Consider the following 24,064-nt stretch of genomic DNA (forward strand, 5'->3'; position numbering starts at 1 on the left):
ATTCAATCCTAAGTCCTCTAAAGTTATGGGTAGATAGATAAAAGAACTACGAAATACTGACTTCATATGGGTTTTTATTTCCTTTAGAGTTTCTAATTATCTAATGTATCTGGCTTTTTATCATGTAATAAGCTTGTGAAGCATGGAACCATTTATTAAACAAATATCAAAGTATATAAAATTATCAGTAATTTGTCACAGCTCTTCCAAATGTATTTTCTATATAGACCTACAAGTTTCTTTCTAACGCCCCTTTGCCCCTCCCCCCAATAATTCTAAGGGCATCAAGGCACCCAAAGCAGCTAACACCCATGCTGCCGCAGGGCATTCTGGACTAATGTTGCTGGTTCTTGGCTCCTCCTTCAATCTCCCTTCTTCTGCGTCGTTTCAGGTTCAATTTCTCCTGGACGCTTAATAGGTTTTAGAGCCAACAATTCTTAGTCTGTGTGTGTATTAATGGGGGTGGGGAAGGGGTGGCAAGGGAAATGCCAAACGCTGAAGTCTCCTAAAATGGAGAAGGTACAAGGCTTCGACTCCGGAAGCCTTGAGTGGTTCAAGTATCAATTCTGACACTGACTAAGCAATCTTCCATAATTCACTTGGCCTCTAGGTTTCTCTCAGGCAACTAATAATAATGATGATAATGATATTAATGGGAAGCATTTCTATATCAATGTAATGTTTTCAAATAGCTTTACCAATATTATCTTATTTGATTCTAACATGTGCTACTATCATCCCAATTTTACAGATGAGAAAATTGAGGTTGAGAAGGGCTCAGTCATTTGGCCAGGGTGTATCTCTGTCCTCTCCCCCTCCATCTCATATATTTGATATTAAAGACATGCTCGAAGCACACTGCTGTCACTCACCTGGAGGGCAGACCAGCTGAGGCATGTCCATGTTCTGGGATGGATTCATAGGCTGTGCAGACACAATCGCAGGATCAAGTGTCTGACTTTCAAAGTCCAGCATGGAATCCTACAACAAGATAAACCCAAATGGAAAGAGAAACAGTGGTGACCATCCGAAGCCACAGGGCCTCAGTTCAGCTGTGGGGTGGGGTGCTTAGATTCTGCCTAGGTGATCCGCTCAAGGCCGCTACATGCCAATGCAGTTTCCATGCCAGTTACTGACTGGTCAGATCACAGAACAAGAGAAATCACTGTCCTATTTTTTTGTACTTTCCATGACAAGGTAGGATCCAGACATTACGTTTTGAGGAATAAGAGGTAGAGATGCTGACAAAGGAGAAGGGAATTTGGGGGAGTTTCTAGAGTCTATGAAATCATAATTCAACAACAAAAGTAATTACCCTAATTTAAAAACAAGTTGTATCTGTTCACCCACCTGTATGAAATTGTACGGCCCCTGCATCTGTGCCATGAGGTCCTGCACTCGTTGCCTTCTCACAAGAGGATCAGCCTGAGCCACTGGAGCCAAAGAGTGGGCCTCCGGCACAGAGGGGGATGTGGCTTGAGGCTGCTGCTGAAGTGAGTTTACCACCTTAGGGAAAAAGGGAGGAGGGCAAGGGGTAATAAAATCATTATACAGGTAACTATAAAGCAGTCAGAAATTATGTAACAATTTAGTGCTATAAATCACTAGGCTTTAATGTGGATACTATTCAAATGTTATTTTAACATTTCCATGATCTCCAGGAGATCTGCTGTGGGCATCATAGATGATTGCTCTCCAGTAAGATCCAAACTCATTTACATTTTCTCTTCTTGGGGCTAACCCTGGTGGAACTGCCTTCTGTGTCTTCTCATTAATCCTCTAGAGTTCACACCATGGTATGGAAGCCTTCCTCTAAAGCACCTGACATTGCGCAGAAACCAAGGAGGATGAGGACCATCGATAACACCCCACCCTTTGAGCTCTTTCTGGTCAAGTATCACTCTGACCACTCTTCTGTTCCCTTTGTACAGTATTACACTGTTAACATGCTGCTGTTTATTCATGCCCGTGGACCTCCACTGTCCCTGAGGGAGTCTTTGGTTTTTTGTAGAATACGGAATTCTAGGACTCAGAACCAGAAAATCACCAGAAGAACATAATAATCAAGGTCAGCTTTTGTTTCACATAGAACTTAAGATTATGAAAAGCACTGCATAATTTCTCAACACTGATCCAGCCTACACCTCCATTCAATTCTGGACCCAGTTCATTGTCTAGTCTAACCAACGTCTGTCCAAGAAACATACTACGCTCGGTCAGTGGGTTCATCATAGTACTACGTAGACTAATCTGGAAAACACACACGTTTCACCTCTTTTTTCCTATGTTCCTGGAGGATATCAGGTACTACTGATACTCCTTCCAAAATCATAACAAACACCTTTGGTGAGCACAAACTTCATTTCGTGTTTTATTTAATAGCAGAGGGCTATCTAACTCACATGCCTATACACAATTATTACAATTTTATCTAAACAAAGCAGGCATCACTATAATAACCCCATGTTATCACACAGTAGGATAATTTATAGAGTACTAAAAATATATATACTCATTATTCAGCTCCATTTTAGACTCTGTTTAGATATCTTTCTTGCTAAGCTTGATTACCTGTGCTTACTTAAATCACCTTAACTAAATTATTACCTGATTATATATCCTTTCCTTATACATAAAATATTAACAAATACCCGTAACTAGTCATCCAGAGGATTTCCCTAAAAGGATAGACTCTAGACCAGTATTATATGTGGATACCTTAAGTTATGATTGGACCTTTTACAATAAGATTATTCTCCTAACATGAGAAAGTGTCATCTTTATGCAAATGTGAAAAATGAAAAAGATGTGTGGAGAGTTCTATACTGAAGCTACAACATCCAGACATCAACATGAGAACTCCTAAAACACTGGTTTCTTTACTGTCCTACTTTACTTTCTCAAACAATAAAAGCACTTACAAAGTAAGTGCCTCCCAATGTTGGGCTCTCTGCGCTTTAGCATAGACACAAAGACTTCTGAAACAAAGCTGCCTCTACCTTCAAAGAGCTCACATTCTTTCTATATGATAGACCCAAACAAATACTAAGCAGAAGGTAATCCAAGTCAAGAACATGGAGGGAAGTCAGAGAAATGCGGAACCAGAAGGAGCAAGCTACCCAGGCTGAGATCAGGGAGCTTGCATTCTCCCTCGGTACCCATGTCACGTCAAAGCTCCTGGCATGGAGGTCTCGTTCTGTCCACTTGTAGTGATGATATCACAGGTAAAAGGAAGGAAGCTCTGTGACAAGAGAAGTCTAATCTCTCTAAGAGGGCCCTTATAAAGACACAGTATAATCAGCTAAGCCTTTAGGAGCAGGAACTTACTGCGGTCATTTCAGAGGCTTCTTACAAGTTACCACAGACTCAAGCTTTTTTTGCTTTCTACCAATACCTAGAAGTCTCATACCTACCATTTCCAATTATTTCTTCTTTAACCTCCCACTATTTGGCTTCCATCCTCACTAATCTACTACTCTACAACACGCTGAGGGTGGTGGGATGGTGGGAGAAGGAAAGAGGGAGAAAAAACAACCAACCATGACAATCATTCAACACAAATAAAATAACATCCTGATTCATAATACATAAGACAACATAACAGTTGTTATTAACAATTATTACTGTAATATTTAATAACTACAGTAATAATTTTAAATGACTATTTTAGGAGAACTTCTATTTTCCCAACTTGAAATGATATGGAGACCAAAGAGGGCTGACCTATCAACTCTCTTACTATTAAATTAGCAAGTTTTAAAATACTTTGAGCCAAAAGATCAAAAGCATCCCACCCATGCCCTTGCTCTTCCTAAGCTTAGAGATTTTGATATGCATTGTTTTAAGAGAAAGTTTTAAAGTTATAAAGGATCCTTCTGAGGGTGCTTTAGATGGAAAAGGTGAAGGGAAATTGGAAGGTAAGTGCTACTTGGTAGAAAACAGTCCACAAAATTCCGCACACAAGGACTGACCTAGAAATACAAAGAAGTATTTGCTGAAAACAAAGTTTTTCAAAGTGCTAAAATGGATGATCCACAGGTACATGGAAATCATTTTATCACCTACACTTCTCTTCTTAATGGCATCTATCAAAATGGAATCTTAACTGTGTCAATTACTTTGTTGCCAGTCCTTTACAATACTGTTAAAATAATCCTAAAAGTCAGAAATACTCAACTTCCCCATGAGATCAGATTCACACCTTGTCTGGAACATCCAGTTGCCCCTTCCTTTTCTTTTAAGTGTAATTTTTACAAGCCCAGGTTTTAAGATAACTCAGAATTACTGGGCAAAGTTAAATATCCATCAATGAGGATTAAACAGCCATCAAACTTACACATCAATTTCCAACACAGACATTTTCTTACCTCAACTGTTTCAACTGTCCATTCATCTACCTGTTCCTTTTCACTGTTGCTGAACTGAGTCTCTGCCATAAACTGTCTATTTACATACTGGGGAAAAAAAAGGCACGTTGAGCATTTTTTTAAAGAAGCAAAGTCGCAAACAACATTCAAATAAAAACCATACCTCTGTTGACTCAACTTCATTTTGTTCAGCATATTCTTCTGCTGTCTCAACTTCTAGAAAAAGAAACAACAAAGTAACATTTAAGAGTATATTGTACTGTAATTTTAAAACTTCACATGATAAATACAGGTACAAAAAAGTAACTAGAAGATCAAATAGTTTAGGCATATTTCCCAAAATTAAAGTTCTTTTAAATCTAAATTTTCATTACTATATTCTTTAAAGACTATATTTAAAGGGAATTATACTTATCTGATTTCAAGGTTATTATCTTAGAAAAATTTTACCATCAATTCAACTAAGAGCCAGAATATCTGGTAAGCTGTGATGCAAAAAATGACAATCTTCAATTGAGAACATATGGTTCATCTCACTTTGTGTTATATAAAAATACTATTTTCAATTAAACAACAGTAGGAGGACAGTTAATACCATGAAAACAAGATTATAAATTCAAAATTGGGCAGAAGAAATAGGAAATAACAGCATACAGGAGAAAGGCATAGCTATCAGATACCAGATGTCTGCTAAAAAGGCAAAGTTAGTTTCATGGATGTTATTATACAAGGTTAAGAAGATATTTGGGCTTTTAAGAGGTCTTGGATCATCTGGCCTAGGTCCCTCATTTTAAAGACAAAGTTTAGAAAATTAAGGTCCATAGAAGGGAAATAACTTGCCCCAGCTATGCCAGCTCAAGGTAACTAGCAGAAATAAGAAAGATCTGCACCTTTCTCTTCTGACTTCAAAGTCAATGCTCTTTATACTACACCCTCCTTCACAAACTACCTATTATCCACTATCATTAACAGTTTCCTAAATTATTAGAACCAATACCACTTTCCCACATTTATAGCAAAAAAAATCAATTTCATAAAGAGAGAACAGTGACAAGTTGAGAAAAGAAGGGGACATGGCTAAACCATTGTTTGAGTAAACTGAAAGTTGCACAAGACAGAACGAGCTGGCAGCTCCCAATCCCAAAAGTAACTGAAAGCCACAGTTATGTCCAGGACAAGGAAGGCTACAAGGAGAGTTCCAGTACATTATGCCCTCAAGAGACCTCAATCTTCACGATACTCCACAAAGGACATAAACCTTAAGCATGTCCAAAAGAACGACCATCAAGCAATTCCAAGAAAAGAAGGGGGAAGAGGACATAGATATCATTTAGCCTGGAAAAGATGGGGGAGTGGGGGTGGAGACATGTAAGTGCTCCTCAAATACCTGAAGGACTACCAGAGACAAATGATTAGGACTTGATTCTGTTTGACTTAAGAAGGTAGAGCAAGAACAATGGGTGGAAGCTGACAAAGAACAAATTCTGACTCACTTATAAGCAAAAGCTTCCCATTAATTGTAATAATCCAAAAGTGAAATGCACTACACCTAAAAAGGTAATGAGCGCGTTGCTAATTAGGTAGATCTTCCAAGATGAAGGTGGATCATCATTTGTTGAAGTTATAGAGATGATACCTATTCAAGTATAAGGGTTGGAATTGTTTTCCTTCATGGGTTTTATTGTTCAAAATCTTAATTTTATGTGAAATCTTTGCAGCGAGCTTCTCTGATAAGGATCTCATTTCTAAGAGATAGGAAGAATGATTAAAACTTATGAAAATAAGAGCTATTCTCTAACAGTCTAAGTATATGGGCAGACTAAGGAAGAGATCAGAATCTATGTGGGGAAAAAATTCTTCAAATCACTAATAATGAGAAAAATGCAAACTGAACTAATTCTGAAGTTATACCTCAAAACAATCAGATTAGCCAACTTGACAAAAAAGGAAAATGACAAATTTTGGAAGGCCTGGCACACTTTAATGGACTGTTGGTAGTGCTGTGAACTTGTACAGCCATTCTGCAGAGTTTGGAACTACATCCAAATTTGCATATTCTTTCTTTGACCTAGTAATGCTACTAATACGCCTATAATCTCAAAGAGATCAAAGAAAGAGGAAAAGGACCCATATGTTCAAAAATATTTATAAGGGTTCTTTTTCTAGTGACAAAGTATAGGAAAACTGCCCCTCAAATGTACAATGGCTGAGCCAATTATGATATAAGAATGTTACTGAAGATTACCATGCTACAAAAACTGGGGAGAAAAAAGTAATTTCAGAGAAAACTACAAAGACTCATATGAACTGATGAAGAATGAACAGAACCAGAATAATTAATACATCAATGTTACAAAAACAAACAATTCTGAAAGACTTAAGAACTCAGATCAGTTGCAATATCCAATCACAATTCCAGAGGACCAGTCTTGGAGCATGGATACCCCACTGTCAGAAAAGTGATGGACTGAGATCGTAGAATAAAACATCTATTTTGGGGACATGGCCAAAACAATGCATCATTTATTACAAGGGTTTGTCTTTTCTTTTCTTAATGGAAGGAGAGATGGAGAGAATTCACTGAAAAATACAGTATTTAAATTTCTTTTAGAACTGAAAGGTACGGATTGAATTAGATCACCTGTGAGTTTACTTCCAATTTTTGAAGAGCTATTTAAAAAAAAAAAATCCTCAAACATCACTGGTTTGAACCAATGCCGTACAGATTATAATTACTATTCTCAACATCATGACTGTGCTTCCATTAGCAGAAAGCTGACAGTCCTACCTGTCCAGCACTATATTGAAAGGCAGGTCAATAACACTGAGTAACAATGCTTCTGCTTTTAATTGTACAAACCTTCTGAGAAGCAATTTGGAATTATGCTTCTAAAAAGTGACAAGAATATTTTATATCCTTTGACCCAGATATCCAACTGCTATGTATATATTCCAAGGTCGAAGATAGATATAAGGGTCCCATTGAACTAAAATATTCCTAATAGCACTCTTTTGGGGTAGCAAAATAACTTGAAACAAAGTGACTCAAGAATTGGGAAAGGTTAAACAAACTGTAATACGTTAATAAAGGAATAATGCACCAGAAGAAATTACAAGTATGAAGAACTGTGGAATAGGAAACATTACGTAAGCAAATGACTCAAGAGTGAAGTTAAGTACAACCAAGAAAATATGCACAAGGATGATGTACACATGAAAGAGAGTCCTCCAAACAATAAAAATCCAGACTGAACACATTATCATTAGAACAACCAAACTTAGATCCAAAGAGATAAAAAAGTAAGGCTGTATTAGGGAACGCTTCTTATTGAAGCCTATGGGGAATGAGATCCAGAGAATACTAAAGGAGCGAGGAGTTAGAAAGGGGTTCTTGGAAAGGAGAATTCCTATCAGTGAAATAGAAGACAGGATGGAGAGGCCAGAGATTACGTACCTTATTTTTTTCTAAGCTAGGAAAGGTAAGGGTTAAATGAAGAAAAAACAAAAGTAGTCAATTTCTGGAACTTAGAATACCAGGAATAAGACTAAGGGAAGGGAGTAAAAAAGGATATTGATATAACAATCTCTGCCCTGAGGCCCCACTCTGCCTGGCGACCTTTCCTCCTCCCCCCTTGCAGCCCTATGCAGGTGATGTCACAGAAGCTCCTGGTATGTCTTAGGACTTGCTTATATCTGTATCCCAGCACTCAACAGGGCCCAGCACAGTAACCCTCCAGTAACTGTTTTATCTATCTAACTTAAAAGATAGTAAGTTTCTATTACACTAGTACTTAAAAGGCTCTTTTTAAAAAATAAAGGGCATCACACACATGCATAACCAAGTACAGAGACATAGACAACCAACACTGAGGCATAAACTGCAACAAGCTTCTCAACCCTAATGAAAATAACCTCACTACTGTGTCCTTACCGGCTTCTGCGGCCTGATCGTCCCCTGCTGGAAGAGCAGCTGTCTCCTCTTCCTCACACAAGCCATTCTGGTGGTTGTGGGTGCTATCAAAGTAACTGGTCTGAAAAATGCGTTCAACCAGCTCCTTTAAGACTTTATCTAAGAGAAACATGGAGCAAGAATAAATATCAACAAAATTCTTTCGTTTCAAAAAGTCCTCCTGACATTCTACTTTACTGAAAATAAATTGCAGATACATTTTTATTGATAGTCACAATAGCCAGGTGAGGGAGATATCACATTGTATCATCCCCAATTTTAGAGAGAAATGAGGCTCAGAATTGACTTGCCCAAGGTTACAAAGCTAGCAAGTTAAAGGCAATACCATTCCCTGGGTCTCAACTGGTTCCAAGCCCTGCCTTTTTCTCTCTCTTTTCTGCTTCTTATTTAGGTCAAATTTAACTGTTACTGAACTTTTACTTCTGAGGACAATTCAATTATTTGTGAAAGATGAATGGCCAATGAAATGCTAAGGCTGGCATCTTATTATTTATTCCTTAGTAAAATGGGCCAGTATGAGCCTTTCTATAGTATAAATTAAATAGTCAAGCTACATTTACCACCTAGCTGTAGTCTTCTCAAAACACAATTGTCAGATGTTACAATGCTTATCACAATCTCATTTTACGATCAGATAACTTTTCAGAAGAGTTCAATATACAAAAATCAACCTCAAAAGTCATACAAAATTTTAATGAATGCCCTAGGAAACCACTTATTACTTTATAGCTATGTCTCAAAATGAATTAACAAATAGCTCAGTTATTTTGCGTTACAAATTTCTCTGTATCATTATTTTACCTGTTCAACATAAATCCATTAAGGAAACACTACAAATATTAATGAGGTATACGGGTGAAATGACTTGCCTAAGATGATACAACTACAGAGTATCAGAAGCAGGACGTGAACACCAGGCCTTCTAATTCTCAAGTCCTATCTTCTATTATCATATCATGCTGCCCCCCAGCATATCGTGATGAGATAAAAGGTTCAATTTTTGTAGTTTTCATGTAAAGAAAGATAATTTATCCTTTATTAAAACATTACATACTTACTGGGTTGGCAAGAAAATGCCAAACACTATACAAAACGTACAAAGTACAATCTTGGCCTGAAACTTTCAAACCAATTTACTTTCAGATCTTTTCTACTTTTTTTTCACAACATTTTGGGCATCTCACAACAAGGAGAATTAAATTTAAATTCTTTCAAATTGAATCTAAAAGTTCACTTTTAAGTTATCAATTTCATGGTACATAAGCCAGTAATAGAAGTCCAAGAATATTTCTGAAATGTTGTCAGGTAAAGCTCTGAAAAGTCAAAAACAACTGACAGGGTTTTTAAGCAGTCTTCTAATGTAGACGTCAGTTAGGATGTTTTTAAAATGTAATGTGCTCAACGTGATTCAGCAATCTCCTAAGACTGACTCTGGCCCCTACCTTCCTTGTACGACATACTGATTTCCTGTAACTCAGCATAAACCCTCATTTGTGCTTGTTTAAGCAGTCTGTTTACAAGACTGACCCAATTCTATTTGCTAAATAGAAAATAAAAGACTAAGCAACATCCACAAAAGACTAATGACCCCAAAGTAACACAGGAGCGATGTACGGGAGGAGGGCTGGGTCAGTGCCTTGGCAGTCAGAAGCTGGCATGCATTTAGCTTTTAACTTTCAGCTGTGCCAATCAATGTATCCCTAAGTACTCATACCAATCATCTTCTGAGGAAGAGTCTATCTGATCATCCATGAACCTTTCAGAGAGTCTCAGTTTCACATCTGAAGAATTCTCCCTCTGTACAACAGACCAGTCCCTCCTGCTGAAGCCAGAGCTACTTACAGGTTGTTCCACACACTGGTTTTTCCTTTCCCTCCAACAAGTCCCACAGATGAATGGACGCTTGTTCATACTGTTCATTCAGCCTCATGCTCATGTCCCGTTCAGGCTGGACCAGCTTGTAGAAGTCGTCCAGAACAGACATTTCGTTCTCACTCAAGACGGGCACACCATTGACACCCTGCTTCAGGTCGCTGCGGACATCATCATCCCCTAACTTGTCCAGAACAAACTGCAGCTCCAGGACAGTCTTTAAACGCTTCTGTTCTGCTTCCTCTCGCATGAGCTGTTCTCGCCGGGCTGTCTTTTTTATTGTTTTCTGAATCTACCAAAATAAACATTTTAAATAATCAACAGTGATATGCCTTCTATTCAACTATACAGTAAATTTTAAATCATTAAGTTGTCTTAAAATATGTGCAACATATGCCTAACTTAACCATTCATTCCAGGTCTTGGTTCTCAAGGTCACTGCATCATCCTTAACTATTTTTAACATAAAGACTGGGAATATCAATTGCCACAAAAATGTCAAAATTTTATAATATAATTTCACTCTAAAATAAAAATTTCATCCTATCTCTATTTTCTTTACTTATGGACTACAGGGCAGCTAGGTGGTGCAGTGTATAGGGCACCAGTGCAGGAGTCAGGAGGACCTGAGTTCAAATCTCACCTCAGACACTTGACACTCACTAGCTGTGTGACCTTGGGCAAGTCACTTAACCTCAACTGCCTCACCCTGGGTCATCTTCAGTCATCCTGATGAACATCTGGTCACTGGATTCAGATGGCTCTGGAGGAGAAGTGAGGCTGGTGACCTGCACAGCCCTCCCTCACTCAAAACAAAGCCAAGTGCAAGTCATGTCATTATTTCTCTGATGGCATGGTCTTCTTTGGCAGCGAAGGATGAATACACGCTTATGGACTAAAAATAAAAAGCACTGTGTCCTCGAGATCTAGAAATCATTTTTCTCATAATAATCCTGTGAAGTACCTGTTATTGAGTATGGTTATCTCCACTTCACAGATGAAGAACTCAAAGATTTAGATAATTTGCTTATGGTCATACAATTAAAATGTCTGAGTCAGGTTATGATGCCAGATTTCCTTACCAAAGCTAAGTTTTTTCCTTTACACCAGCAGTGTCAGACTCAAATAGAAAAAGAAGTATCAACTCAGGCTGGGCCTGGAATTCCGACACCTCTGCTCTATACCACATTACCTAAAACCCACAAAGGACATTTCTACTGTAAAACAGTACCAACAGTGCAGAGAGAGGGATGGCTGTAAAGTTTAAGGACATGACATAATTAATGAAGTCTTCCTGGAAAAGGTACTACTTAACCTATATACGTGAAGTGACCTGTAAATGAATGTTGCATTTTTCAGTCCTCATTATGGCACAAAGGTGGCCATGGGTTCCAGGAGTTCTGCCAGCTCTGACAAGTCCTAAACCAAGCTGGAAAGGTTTCAAATACAGTGAAATACAGTGTATTTCAGTCAAATATAATGAAAGACTGGGTTGTCTGCCATCCTGCCTACCTTCGCTTACAGAAGTTCATTACTTCCATTCAAGTTGGATGCAGGTGATAAAACTTTTTAGCCACAACAATTCTCAAAGACTAAAGATAGACTAGATGTGATCTGTGTTGGCAGAGCATATACACAGTGACTAAATTAAACATCACTGACATTTAAAAGGATGATTACTTTTGAGCTGCAGATGTACCCTTATCTAAAATTTTTTCATATTTCACTATATCTAGATTATAGAATTTTAAAGGCAGAAGGGAATTTAAAGAACATTTATTGTAACATCTTTAAATTTGCTCTTGTCATTATCCCATGAGTTAATGTTTTATCACACCACTAGCAAGTGAGAGAGCCAGGACTAGAACGTGGACACACAGTCATTTTTGTTTGAATCCCCAATGCCTGATGTAAAAGCACACATGTATTGCTACCAGTTATCCACTATCTACTTACATCTTGGCTCAGGGCCATGAAACTCCGCTGTAGCTCTTTTGCAAACTCCAAGTTATTTGTGACCTCCTGGTACTTAGACACTGCATCCTACAAATACAAGAGTTCATCTTTATTGGAAATATCCTGAACTAAAGTATTATTTTCTTATTTATAGTAGCAAAAACATAGGCTTTAAACATTTAAGATCTTTACCAGCTGATCTTGATTAAGTCTTTCCCCCTTGTTCATCCGATCCTGGTAATCATCAAGCTTGCCCTAGGTTTAATAATAATAAAAAAAGTTGATGTTCAATATTTTGGGACAAAGTTAATTTAAACACGTTAAAACATGACAAAGCTAAAAAACTAACCGAGAGTATTAAGATTCCATTGGGATTCATAAAATTTAGATTTGTACCAGTCTTGATTGTAGCTACAAGTTTGCCAAACCATTAATAGCAAGGTTCCCATTAAGTATATTAAAATACTCTAGAAGGACAAATGCCAACTATCACAATATAAAATTAAGTGATCACACTCATAAGTTTATCTTTGCTCTAAGTAAAAAACATAACACTAACACTTCAAGTAATTTTTTTTTAAATCCTAAGAGCTAGAAAAAATACAAAAGCATAGAAAACACAATTCCTAAATGGAGACAAAAAGACAAATTATAGGCACCTCAAACAACTAATAAGGTTACAATCCATAAGGAATGCTCCTGCCTAATCAATCAAAACATTCAGCAAGATGAAACAGGATTGGGCAACAAGTTCTACAAGAATACTTTTTTAAGGTGCTACAATTGGACCATCAACCAAGTTTTGAAACTTTCTGGTGTGGTTTGAGTCTAATATAATAACAATATCTTGTAAAACAGCAAAAATCAGGACAACTTAAAAAGAGTTCCCTATATGATAAATATAGTTCACTGTATCTTATAAAGTGTTAAATTTAAATACACTAGCGATTGAAAAAAAGGGAAATAAAAAAGAAATTCACTAATAAGCTGCTACAGACACTTAAAAGTAGTTTCATTTAATGTGTGAATAGCTGCAAATGTACGTTTTACTGAGGCTTGAAAATGTGTATTTTTAAACAATTAACTTATAGAAGGAAAAAATCAAAGTGCAAAATTATATGGTATAAGCAATTAGAGAATAGGTCAGTGGACTGACTTGTTTCATACAGAGACAATAAACATAAAAGGAGTTAAAGAAGAGGGATTACTATGGGCTGATATCCTCAGACTATATTGAGGAAGTGGGATTTGCACTGGAATTAGAAGCATTTGCAAAAATGAAATACTAACATAAGCTCTACATCTATATTTATCGTCATCTGTATAATACTGAACTGGCCTTTCCCGAGACCCAAAGAATGGAGAAGGATGTGCCTCAGGTTGTTCTCAGGAGACAGCCCTCCTCCCTCCCTCCCAGACTAACCTCACTGCTCATCTGGCCCACAAAGACCAGTCATTTCTGGTTTCAGGTTCCTCCCTACCCCCATCTAGAGATGATTTAAGAACAAGAAATAGAGTTTGATATTTTAAAATTCACCCTTTCACAGTTAGAATTCATTCATTTAGAAACTATATCTAAATAATGAAAAGGAAAAAGCCTTAAAATTCAGAATATAAAGTTATTGACATAGTGATCAATTCTGAGTTAGGTGTCAGACTGAACTCATCTCCACACCACTATTTAAAAATATTCCCAGAAAAATGAATAAAAAAATAAGGGTGGAGCACCTCAACCATGGCTCCAAATTGTTTCTTGAGGCCAACTCAAACAATATTCTTATCTATAAAGCCCAGAAAACATCTCTCCAATCCTTAATAATCTCTACACCTTACTGGCATTGTTTGTATCTCTTCCACATTTATTATTTCATGTGAGAATTACTGGCATCATTGTGTACCAACAGTCAAACATTTCATTTTTAAAAATTCTGAGCTCCAAATTCTCTCCCTTTCTCAGGTCCTCTCCCATCCACTGAGAAGGCAAATCATGTCATGCAAAACCTATTTCTAGATTCCGCTGAAAAACACTATGCTTCAATCTTCACTCAAGAGTTCATCAGTCCTCTCTCTCAAGATAGATAACAGCAGTTAGCCTGGTAGGGGTACATGAGGTACACACAGTTCTATGTTCCTACTACACACAACATAAGCAATCAAGCACCCAGGTCTTGCTCTAGGCTCACAGTACTCTACACTTATGAGGCCTGTATACCAAACAGAGCTAATATTACACTGAAGTCTGTACTAGGTAACAGGTCCAAAGTGAGGTTTTAAAACTGGAAAAAGCAAAAGCAGCTCCTCTTAAGCACCTATGAAATTATTTTTGATGTTCAGTCATTTCAGTCACGTCTAACTCTATGGGACCCCATTTGGGGTTTTCTTGGAAGAGATACAGGAGTGGTTTGCCATTTCCTTCTCCAGCTCATTTTACAGATGAGGAAACTGAGGCCAATAGAGTGAAGTGACTCACTAGTAAGTGTCTGAGGCCAGATATAAACTCACAAAGAGTTCCTGAGTTCAGGCTCGGCCTCTATACACTGTGCCACCTAGCTGCTCGGGTGAGATACGACTAGGTCCCACAAAAGGTCATTTAACCCCTAAGAGACATTCTAAGTCACCAAAACGGAGCTAAGAAGAATCTGAGGGCCTGCCAATTTCATCCCAGTACCTAATGCCCAGTACCTAAGTAGAATGGAACAGTGAGATCCATGATGCTGGAATTTAGAATCAGAGGTCTGACCATTTCATCCCCATTCAACCACTCCTGAAGCTCCTCCCTATTATCACCTCCAGGATCAAATACAAAATCCTCTGCTTGACTTTTAGAGCCCTTCCTACTTTTCCATTCTTCTCACACCTTGCTCCTCTCCATATAACTCTACAATCCAGGGACACTGTCATGGCACACTCCTCATCTTGGCCTCCTGGCTTCCACCAATTATCAGCCAATGTCCCACCTTCTGCAAGAAGCTTTTCTCAATACTCCTTCATCTTAGGGTCTTCCCCAATATTTCTTTTTGCTACGTAGTTGTGTGCAATAGTGGAACAGAAAGCAGGAAGAAATGAATTCAAAATCCCACACCTGACAGCCAACTGCATGTAACTCTGGACAAATCACAACCTCTCTGAACCTCAGGCAAGTCTTTACAACTGAGATATAGAAAGTTTGTAAATAATTAAGACAAACTGGATGAAAAGGAGATATGTAGGTGGTTTATATCCTTTGATTTAGTAATCCCTATGGGGAACATGCCTCCAATGTCAGAGATGGAAATCTTCAAGTATAAACACACACCACCCCACCCCCTAAAATCAGTATTTTGTGATGGCAAAAACTACAAAGTGAGCATTGACATGCTAAAGAATGGCTGTACAAATTGTGGAATATGAACTAACATCACATAACAAACAAGGCATGCAGAGAAATTTGGGAAGATTTAATCAAACTAACTCAAAATAAGAACCAAGAAACAAATATAATGATTACAGTGTAAAGAAAAATTGGTGAGTTACAGGAGGATGGTCTAACTGGGGAGGGATGTTGATATTTTTAATTTGGCACCAATGAATGTTTAAAAGGATAGGTATATAACAAGAAAATAGCATAAAACCAAAGTTATGTAGGTATATAACTCCTCCCACCACAAAACAGGAGAAACTATTTTGTTAAAGGAAGGAGGTATATGTGTGTGTGTGTATACACACACACACACACACACACACACACACACACACACACACACACACACACACACGGTAGAGAGGTAAGGTTAGTGTTTCTACTTCTAGGTTGGGTGGAGAAAATGACTAGTAGCTTTAGAATTAGGCTAGCACCAGGGTTTCTATCACTGTCCTTAGAGATTACAGTCTAATTCCTTCATCTGATAGATTAAGAAACTATGACCCTTGGGCAAATTACTTAGCAAGGCTGGGCCTGTTACTTCATCTGTAAACCCTCTCTGCAACAGCCTCAAGTTTCCCTTCCCTCTAAGACTTGCAGAGCAGTAACTCTCTACACCTCATAAGTCAACCTATTCCACATCTATGCACTCTCATTTTTCTCATATTTGTTAAAGCTCAGAAAGGTTCACAAGTAGCAGAAAGCTACTTAATTTAAGCTGCTTTAATAATTGTGACTCAACAGAACTGTATTTCTAACCTTTTATTCTCTTGAATAGATGCCTTGGTGAAACGAAATGGAGATATAAAGATTAAAAATTAAGCCTTGCCCTTAGAAACCTATAACATATAAGTATGAAAATAGACTATGATAAGGGGAAAAGAGAGTTCTTATAGCTGGGAATGGCATATGAGGTAGGACTAGAAATATAGTTTTAATAGGTAGATGGAATAAATTTAGATGAGAGAGTACACCATAAACTAAGAGAATAGATTGTATTTGGGGAATAGTAAATTATTTGTGTGAGAATCTTAGTAGTGTGAAATGAGGGTAGAAAAGAGAGGTGGGAATCCGATTATAAAGAGTCTTAAATACTAGACTCAGAAGTTCGTATATTGTATTCATTCTATAGACCTTAGGAAGCCATTGAAGGTTCTGGCACAAGGTAAGGACACAGTTACACCTGGGAAGATTATTTTAACAACTACATGAAGACTGGAAAGGAAAGGAAGGGAAACAGGAAGAAAAGTTAGGAGGCTATTACAGTAATTCAAAAGAAGAGACGCTAAATAAGGGTCTAACTAAATCAAGGGTTGTTCAGAATAGCTAAGAACCTCTCTCAAAAGGTTTTTAAATGAATAAAAATAAAATGCCTTAAGATTGCCAAGAAAACCAACTATGCTGAAACAATTAAAAGAATACTTAAAAAAAACAAGTTCAAATCTCTAGGTTAAAGAACCCTGATGTAGAGTATCATGAAATTGTATTACATCATGAGGGATTGGGGGGGTGGGGGGAAGAGGAGAGGTGTGACTGTTAAGGAATTTCTTGTGAAGTTTTTCCCCTTGCTCCTAAAAGCACATCATAACTGAAATGTCTTGGCAAGCAAAGGGTCTTATCAGAGACTAGAATGAAGGTGAGATAAGGAGGGAACTCTTGGGGAATGGTTTCAATGTCTTCAGTGAAGGTGATGACCTGGATTTCTTTCTGGAACCTCACAATAAAAACTCAACACATCCCCTCCATACTTTCCCCAGGCCTGCTTCTCTTCCCAATCTCGAAGTGTTTTTGGACGCCTCCAATTCTCCCAAGCCACTGGGGCTTGTAATTTCTGGGTCATCTCTTCCGTATTCCCCATGCACTTGGAGTCTTCCCCAAGCCTGTCATCCTCCCCACCCTCAGTATCACACCCTTTCATGACAATGTTCAATCTTTCTATCCACTTATCAGATGCCCAACCTTTTGAGAGGTATTACCAGTCTGCCAAAGAGGAGAGAGAGGCTCACAAACAACCCTTGATTCAGTTAGACTCTTATTTAGCATCTCTTCCTTTGAATTATTGTAATAACCTCCCAACATGTCTTCCTGTTTCCCTTCCCCTCCCTTCCAGTCTTCATGTAGTTGTTTGCCTACAAACATACCCACCTTTAAAACCCTTCGCTAGACCCTCCTGTGACTGCTTTCCTCTCCTCAGCTCAATTGTTTGAAAAAGGCAGTGCCTTCACTTCTCCTCTCATTCTCTTTTGAACCCCATGCAATCTGGTCTCCATCTTCATTCAATGGAAACTGCTTTTGGGGAAAGAGAGACATTAACACGCTGCTGCTGGAGCTATGAACTAGTCCAATCATTCTATGTCCAAAATGCTATTAAATTGTGTATACCCTTTGACCTAGCAATACTACTACTAGGTTCTGTATTCCAAATAGGTCATAGAAAGAAAAGGATCCATATGTACAAAAATAACTATACCAGCTCTTTTTGTGGTGGCAAAGGATAGAAAACTGAGAGGATAGGGAATGCCTATCATCTGGCGAATGGCTGAATAAGTCATGATACTTGATGTAACTGAAATTCTGTTGTGCTGTAAGAAATGATGAAAAGGATGGTTTCAGAAAAATGCAAACTAATGCCAAAGTGAAGTGAGCTGGATGAGCTGAAGCAGGAGAACAATTTATACAATAACAGCAGTATTATAAAGATAATCAACTTTTAAAGACAAAAAACTTCCTTTTTTTTGTACATGGCTAAATGCAAGACTTTGTTTTCATCACTATACAGTCTAAGATGGGTTTTATTTTTCTTGCCTTTTCAATGAGGGGGGGGGAAGAGGGAGAAGAAAGAGGTAAGTATATTTGGAACTGAAAATCAAATAAAACTGATATATTTTTTAAACAGGAGTCACCCAAGATCTCTAAACTGGCAAATCTAATGGTCTTTTTATCAGCCTTCATGTTTCTTGACATCTCCATAGCCTTTAACATATTTGCCCACCTTCTTCACCTGGATACTCTAGCTCTTTTTGAGTTTTCATAACTGCTCTCTCTTGTTTCTTCTCCCAGCTTGGCCACCTCAGTTCTTTTGCAAGATCTTCATCCACATCAACTCCCCAAAATGGGAAGGATACCCAAGGCTCTGTCCTTTTATTTCAGTACTCTCATCAACTCCCATGGGTTCAATTATAACCTCTATGCAGATGATTCCCAGATTCAACTTGAAGTCTGAGCTCCAATGCCACATCACCAACTGTCTATTGGGTATTTCAAACTGGATGTGCTTGGGCATCTCAAGCTCAACATGTCCAAGAGGACTCATTATCTTTCCCCTGATCCTCCCCATCTTCCAAACATCCCAATTACTGCCAAGAGCATCACCATCCTCACCATCATCCAGGTTCACAACTCCATTGCCATTCAATTCAGCACTCTTCCAATCCATTGCCAGATCTTTTTTCATCATGTTCTAGCCACATTAGTCTATTTCTTGTTCCTTAAAGAGGGCACTTAATCTCCATGACTTTGCAAGTGCTATTCCCTACACTTGGAACGCTCCCTCATGTCCACCACTTAAAATCCCTAGCTTCCTTCCTTTAAGACTCAGCTCAAGCATTCTTTCCTCCAGGAGATGAGGTCTTTCCTGGAGCCATTCCCTCCTCTGCCACCCCCTTTCCACTTGCTAATGCCTCATCTACTCTGTAGCTGGCATTTCATGCACATTTGGTATCCTCCATTTAAATTTAAGTTCCTTGAAGGCACAACTTGTTTGGCTTTTACTTCATAGCTGAGCACTTGACACAGTGCCTGAAGCAGAGTGCCTTAAGAAATGCCTGTTGATGGACTGCATAGTCCCTTCAAGTGCAGATTCCAAGTCACCCTTAACTGCACTGCCCAGGCTATGTGGCCTTTTCCACATCTTCCAACATAGAGGGCCCCATGCAATATCAGGGCTACACATGGGACTCTACCCATATGACCAGACCACTTTTTTTTTTAATTCAGAAGTTTGATGACTTTATTAAACTCTAATTCTTCTTCCTAATTCTGTCCTTATTTGGTGCCTTGCTCATATCCACTATGTGCCTCTATTATAATTATCTTTAATTCTTCCATTCTAAGACTCACAAAGCCACATACCAGTAGAATATTGACATTAAAAAGATAAGCCTTTGTTTCTGACAACCGAAAATAATTCTGAAGTTAAAAGAAAAAGCATGTATCTCCCTAATTATTAAAACACTAATAATACTTTTTTACCCATTCTTACTGAATTGTGTAAATACTGTATCCCTCCAATAGAATGTGCACTCCTTGATGGTAGGAATCATTATTATTATTTTTAATTTCCAGCATTTGTTTATAGTAAATACTTAATAAAACAATTGTTATTCAAGCAATAAACCATTTTAAAGAGAAAAGAACCTCAGAGAAAAGGAAAAAAAATATGGTAGTACAAAATTTGCTAGTGAGTCTAATCTTAAAAGTGCATTAATTAACAAAAGCTAGAAGCAGCAGAAAAGCATGAGTGGATACAGAATAATAATGTAAATGTACACCAATAGTGTCACAAGAAAATAAGTCTGGAATGAACAAAGACCTTAAAAATTTAAAGGAATAAAAATGTCTTTTTAAAGTTATGTTCAGAGTGATAAAATGAAGAAGGGAATGAAACACGGTTTAGAGATTACAGCATAAAAACAAACAATTCAAGGTCTATCTTGCTTCTCTTTTCTAAACCAGAGATTAGTGATGTCAATTTGGAACTTTCAGCTGAGGAAATAAATTTAGAGCTATTAGAGCTGTCCAACAATAAAAGCCCACCTTTAGATAGTGGGCCTAAAGGCATTCAAGCAGACATTGGTCTCCAGCTCCACAGACGTATAAATGTGTGCATTCCCAGGTGATTATTGCTTACACACACACAAAAAACCTTTATTGATTCCTATATGAAATTAAGGAAAAATTCAAATGTGCATCTACGTAAGCACAGTGAATCTATAAGGTAAAACAGAATACCAACTACTCTAGCAAAGGTATCATTGTACAGTCTTGGCACTAGATAACAACTGGAAAATAATGGAACTACATGATTCTAGCAAGAAACAGATGTGGGCATTATTAAAAATTAAGCTGAATCCCTTTAGTTAACAATCATTATTGTCCTGAAATAACTGTTAACCTTTCTACAGTTTAAAAGGTACAATTGGTAAATAATCTGAAAAAATATATCTTCTGAATTATTCAGGTATTTTCAGAGCAATATCCATTACAATAAAATTCCAGGAAAATCAAAGGGATCTAGATAGTTCTTTTGAAAATCAAAAGGTTTGATCTGTAATTAAAAATGGAAACCAAGTATCTTTAAAAGGGTAATCTTGAATTCAGAATTAGCAAAGCTTGAATCACCTTCAAAATTTGTGGATCCATTAGTTTGCTTAACAGTAACATAGAATGTAATAAATCTCCAAAATGCTTCTAGGAACAGTTTAAGATGCTTTTTATGTTAGTAAGAATTCTATGTGATCCTATGTCATAAGCCGGAAGACCTGAGTCTAATACCTTTACTAACTGTGTAACACCCTGGACAATTCACTCAACATGATCACCTCAGTTTCCTCAACTATAAAATGGGGATAATAACAGTATCTACTTATCTAACAGGATCAAATGAGATAATATTTGTGAAACTTTTAGCACAGTGCCTGGCAAATAGGTGCTATATAAATGCTTATTCACTTTCTTTCTGCTGCTAACCTTTAAATGACACTATTACACTTTGTAAAATCGGTTGGCCTACTACTCCTCAAATCTCAAAACTGCAACAGAAAAGTCCCATTACACTGCGATCTACCCTAGTAAACACCAGTAGAATAAGCTGCTCCTTGCAACAGTTCTGCTGTCCCAGAAAAAGTTCACTTGCTTTCTTGATCCAATTATTAAAATGAAATTTCACAATGACTCAATTAACTTATTCAATCTACTGTGTGCAAGGTACTGTACGGCATACATGGATAGGGTCCCTTGTCCTAACCACACTTGGGAAGAAGACACCAAGAAATCATTATTTCTTTGTATCCCTAGTCTAAGTATTAAACAGAGTGGTAGAACTGCCACAGAAGTAAAGGAAGGGAGAATCCTTCTAGTTGAGAGAGTGGAATGAAAAGCTTAATCTTTCTCAAGGAATAGATTAGAGAATCTAAAGAAGCAGGTGAGCTAATACACTTTGAAAAATAGGGAAATGTGGAAATGTTTTCTTTTAAATTAAAAGCCAGTAGATGAACCATACTGTAATTGCCATACAAAACAGCCTCCACAACCTTTTAAATTAAAATTTAAAACTCCATTCTCTGACAATAGAAAAAACCCAAATAGAACAAACATGAATCAAGACATCCAAAACTGAGAGGGAGAGAAAATTCACATACCCCATACTCCCCAACTCAACAATGCTTTTCCCCACCCCTTTTCTATCATTCATATACCACTATGTAAAAATTAATTTGAGGCCTGCCACAGTGCTAAGAAAGCTTCCATTTAAAGCTTTAAAAAGTTGTCATTCCTAGCAATTTCATTACAAGACACTGATATTTCAATCTCATATAATCACCATGAAGACTTAAAACTTCCATTACAGATCTCTTTCTTTATAAGAATAGCTGTAACAATGAGCTTTTATTTGCATTCTTATCCTCTGGAACTTTTCTCTGGGAAGACTAACAAAAAACAAATTTGAAGACAAAGCCAATTATAGGTCGAGTTTGACTTGGATTCTTTTCAGATTTTTACGACACCATACTAAAGAGATGGTTAGTGCATATTCAGAAAAGGAAGCAGTGCTAACAGTCAGCCAACATGACTTTGAAAATCAGTCTAAGCAGACTAACCATTATTTCCTTTTCTAATAGAGCTGCTTGATTCGTTTGATAAAGGTAGCTTACCTAGACTTTACTGATGCTTCCCATACTATTCCTGCAGACAAGATGAAAAGATGGGAGCCTGACAGATAAGTGTATTTTGAACTGGTTGCAAACAACCATTTTCTACTAACTTAGTGAGCACTCTAGTCAAGTTCTCCAAGGAACTATGCTTGACCCAGTACTGTCTAACACATTTTTTTAATCAAACTTAGATATAGGCATAGATGGCCTGCTATCAAATTAGATGACAGAATCAGGCTTCAGAAAATACCTTAAGATGCTAAAACAGTGGCCAAAACATAATGTGAACCCTATACTCAGCTTCAACATGCAGAAAACGAGTCTAGATGAGGGAGACATGTCTAAGTAGCTCACCCAACCCCCCTAAAAAATAGGTGTTTTAGTGATCTGCAAGCTTAGTGAACTGTGGGAGGACAGGCACCTTACTGCAATATTGAAGGGGTTGTGAATTGGTGCAATCATTCTGAAAAGCAATTTGGAACTGTACCAAAAAGTCACGACACAGCATACCCTTTGGCCCAGTGATACCACTATGCACACAACCCAAAGACATCAGCAACACAAAAAGAAAAAGTCTCATAAGTACAAAAAAGTAAGGGGTTTTGTTGTTGTAGCAAATAACTGGAAACAAAGTGAACAACCACAAATTGGAAAATGGGTAAAACAATGACAAAATACGAATGTAAGGCATTCTAAGAAATGACACAGAGGGAAAGAAGCAGAGAAACCTTAAGAAGACCTGAAAAAACTGATGCAAAGTGAGCACAGCCAGGAGGATTACTAAAACAATACCTCCAATACCTTAAAGGAAAATAACTTTTAAAGACTTAACAATTCTGACAGTGCAATGATCAATTATCACAACCTCAGGAAAAAGATGAATAGGTGCAAAATGAGTCCTACATTTTCAGACATAGTGAGGAAATAGGAGGGAGAATGGTGATAGTGACACCAAAAAAAGCAAAAAAATTTTTAAAAAATACACACGACCCATCTTCTAGTTCAGAAGGCACACTTTAAAAACTTAGTTGTTCAGTTTCATATATAATCCTTTTTTATTCTTTATGCATAAAAAGGTTCGTGTTTGTCAAATTTGTAACAAAAAAGGAAATTTTTTCGAGAATAAACAGACTAATACAGCCACAACAACCTAACATAATCTTAACACACATCAAGGTAGAGTATCCCAGTTTCAAGATGCCAGAGAACTGTTACACTCTGCCCTGGTCAGACATATGGAGTATTATTAATAGTCACCTATTAGGAAGGAAGGTAGGGAACTCAGGAGAGCAAGCAAAATGAAAGACCTATATAATTCATGCCATATGGGAATTAGTCCAAGTGAGAGGGGATGTTTGGCCTAAAGAACACTCGGGTAATATATGTAAAAGAGACTGACTTACTCTGCTTAGCCCCTATGAGCAAAACTACGAAGGAATGAGCAGAAGTTGCAAATGGACAATCTCCAAGTAGAACAGGCTGCCCTGGAGACCACCCGTCAAGGGGGTTGCCGACAAGCTTGGGGATGTGGGGTTTGCACTAGATGACCTCCAATCTTCCACACTAA

The 24,064-nt window shown here is 37.6% G+C and overlaps 1 protein-coding gene across 4 annotated transcripts in view; it reads right to left on the reverse strand.

The window, feature by feature from the left end:
- The window catches only part of CAPRIN1 (cell cycle associated protein 1), a 44,685-nt gene that overhangs the window by 16,076 nt on the left and 4,545 nt on the right, over positions 1 to 24,064 (reverse strand). For 3 of the 4 annotated variants that reach the window (XM_072619196.1, XM_072619194.1, XM_072619197.1), the window contains 8 exons: positions 12,358 to 12,420; positions 12,166 to 12,252; positions 10,180 to 10,501; positions 8,299 to 8,436; positions 4,531 to 4,583; positions 4,368 to 4,454; positions 1,351 to 1,506; positions 873 to 981 (listed from right to left, as the gene is read on the reverse strand). In XM_072619196.1, coding sequence (XP_072475297.1) covers positions 873 to 981; positions 1,351 to 1,506; positions 4,368 to 4,454; positions 4,531 to 4,583; positions 8,299 to 8,436; positions 10,180 to 10,501; positions 12,166 to 12,252; positions 12,358 to 12,420 — 1,015 coding nt within the window. The remainder of the gene's footprint in view (positions 1 to 872; positions 982 to 1,350; positions 1,507 to 4,367; positions 4,455 to 4,530; positions 4,584 to 8,298; positions 8,437 to 10,179; positions 10,502 to 12,165; positions 12,253 to 12,357; positions 12,421 to 24,064) is intronic. The other variant, XM_072619195.1, reaches the window with a different exon arrangement.

This window comes from Notamacropus eugenii, chromosome 6 (genome assembly GCF_028372415.1).
Source record: "Notamacropus eugenii isolate mMacEug1 chromosome 6, mMacEug1.pri_v2, whole genome shotgun sequence".
NCBI classification, from domain to species: domain Eukaryota; kingdom Metazoa; phylum Chordata; class Mammalia; order Diprotodontia; family Macropodidae; genus Notamacropus; species Notamacropus eugenii.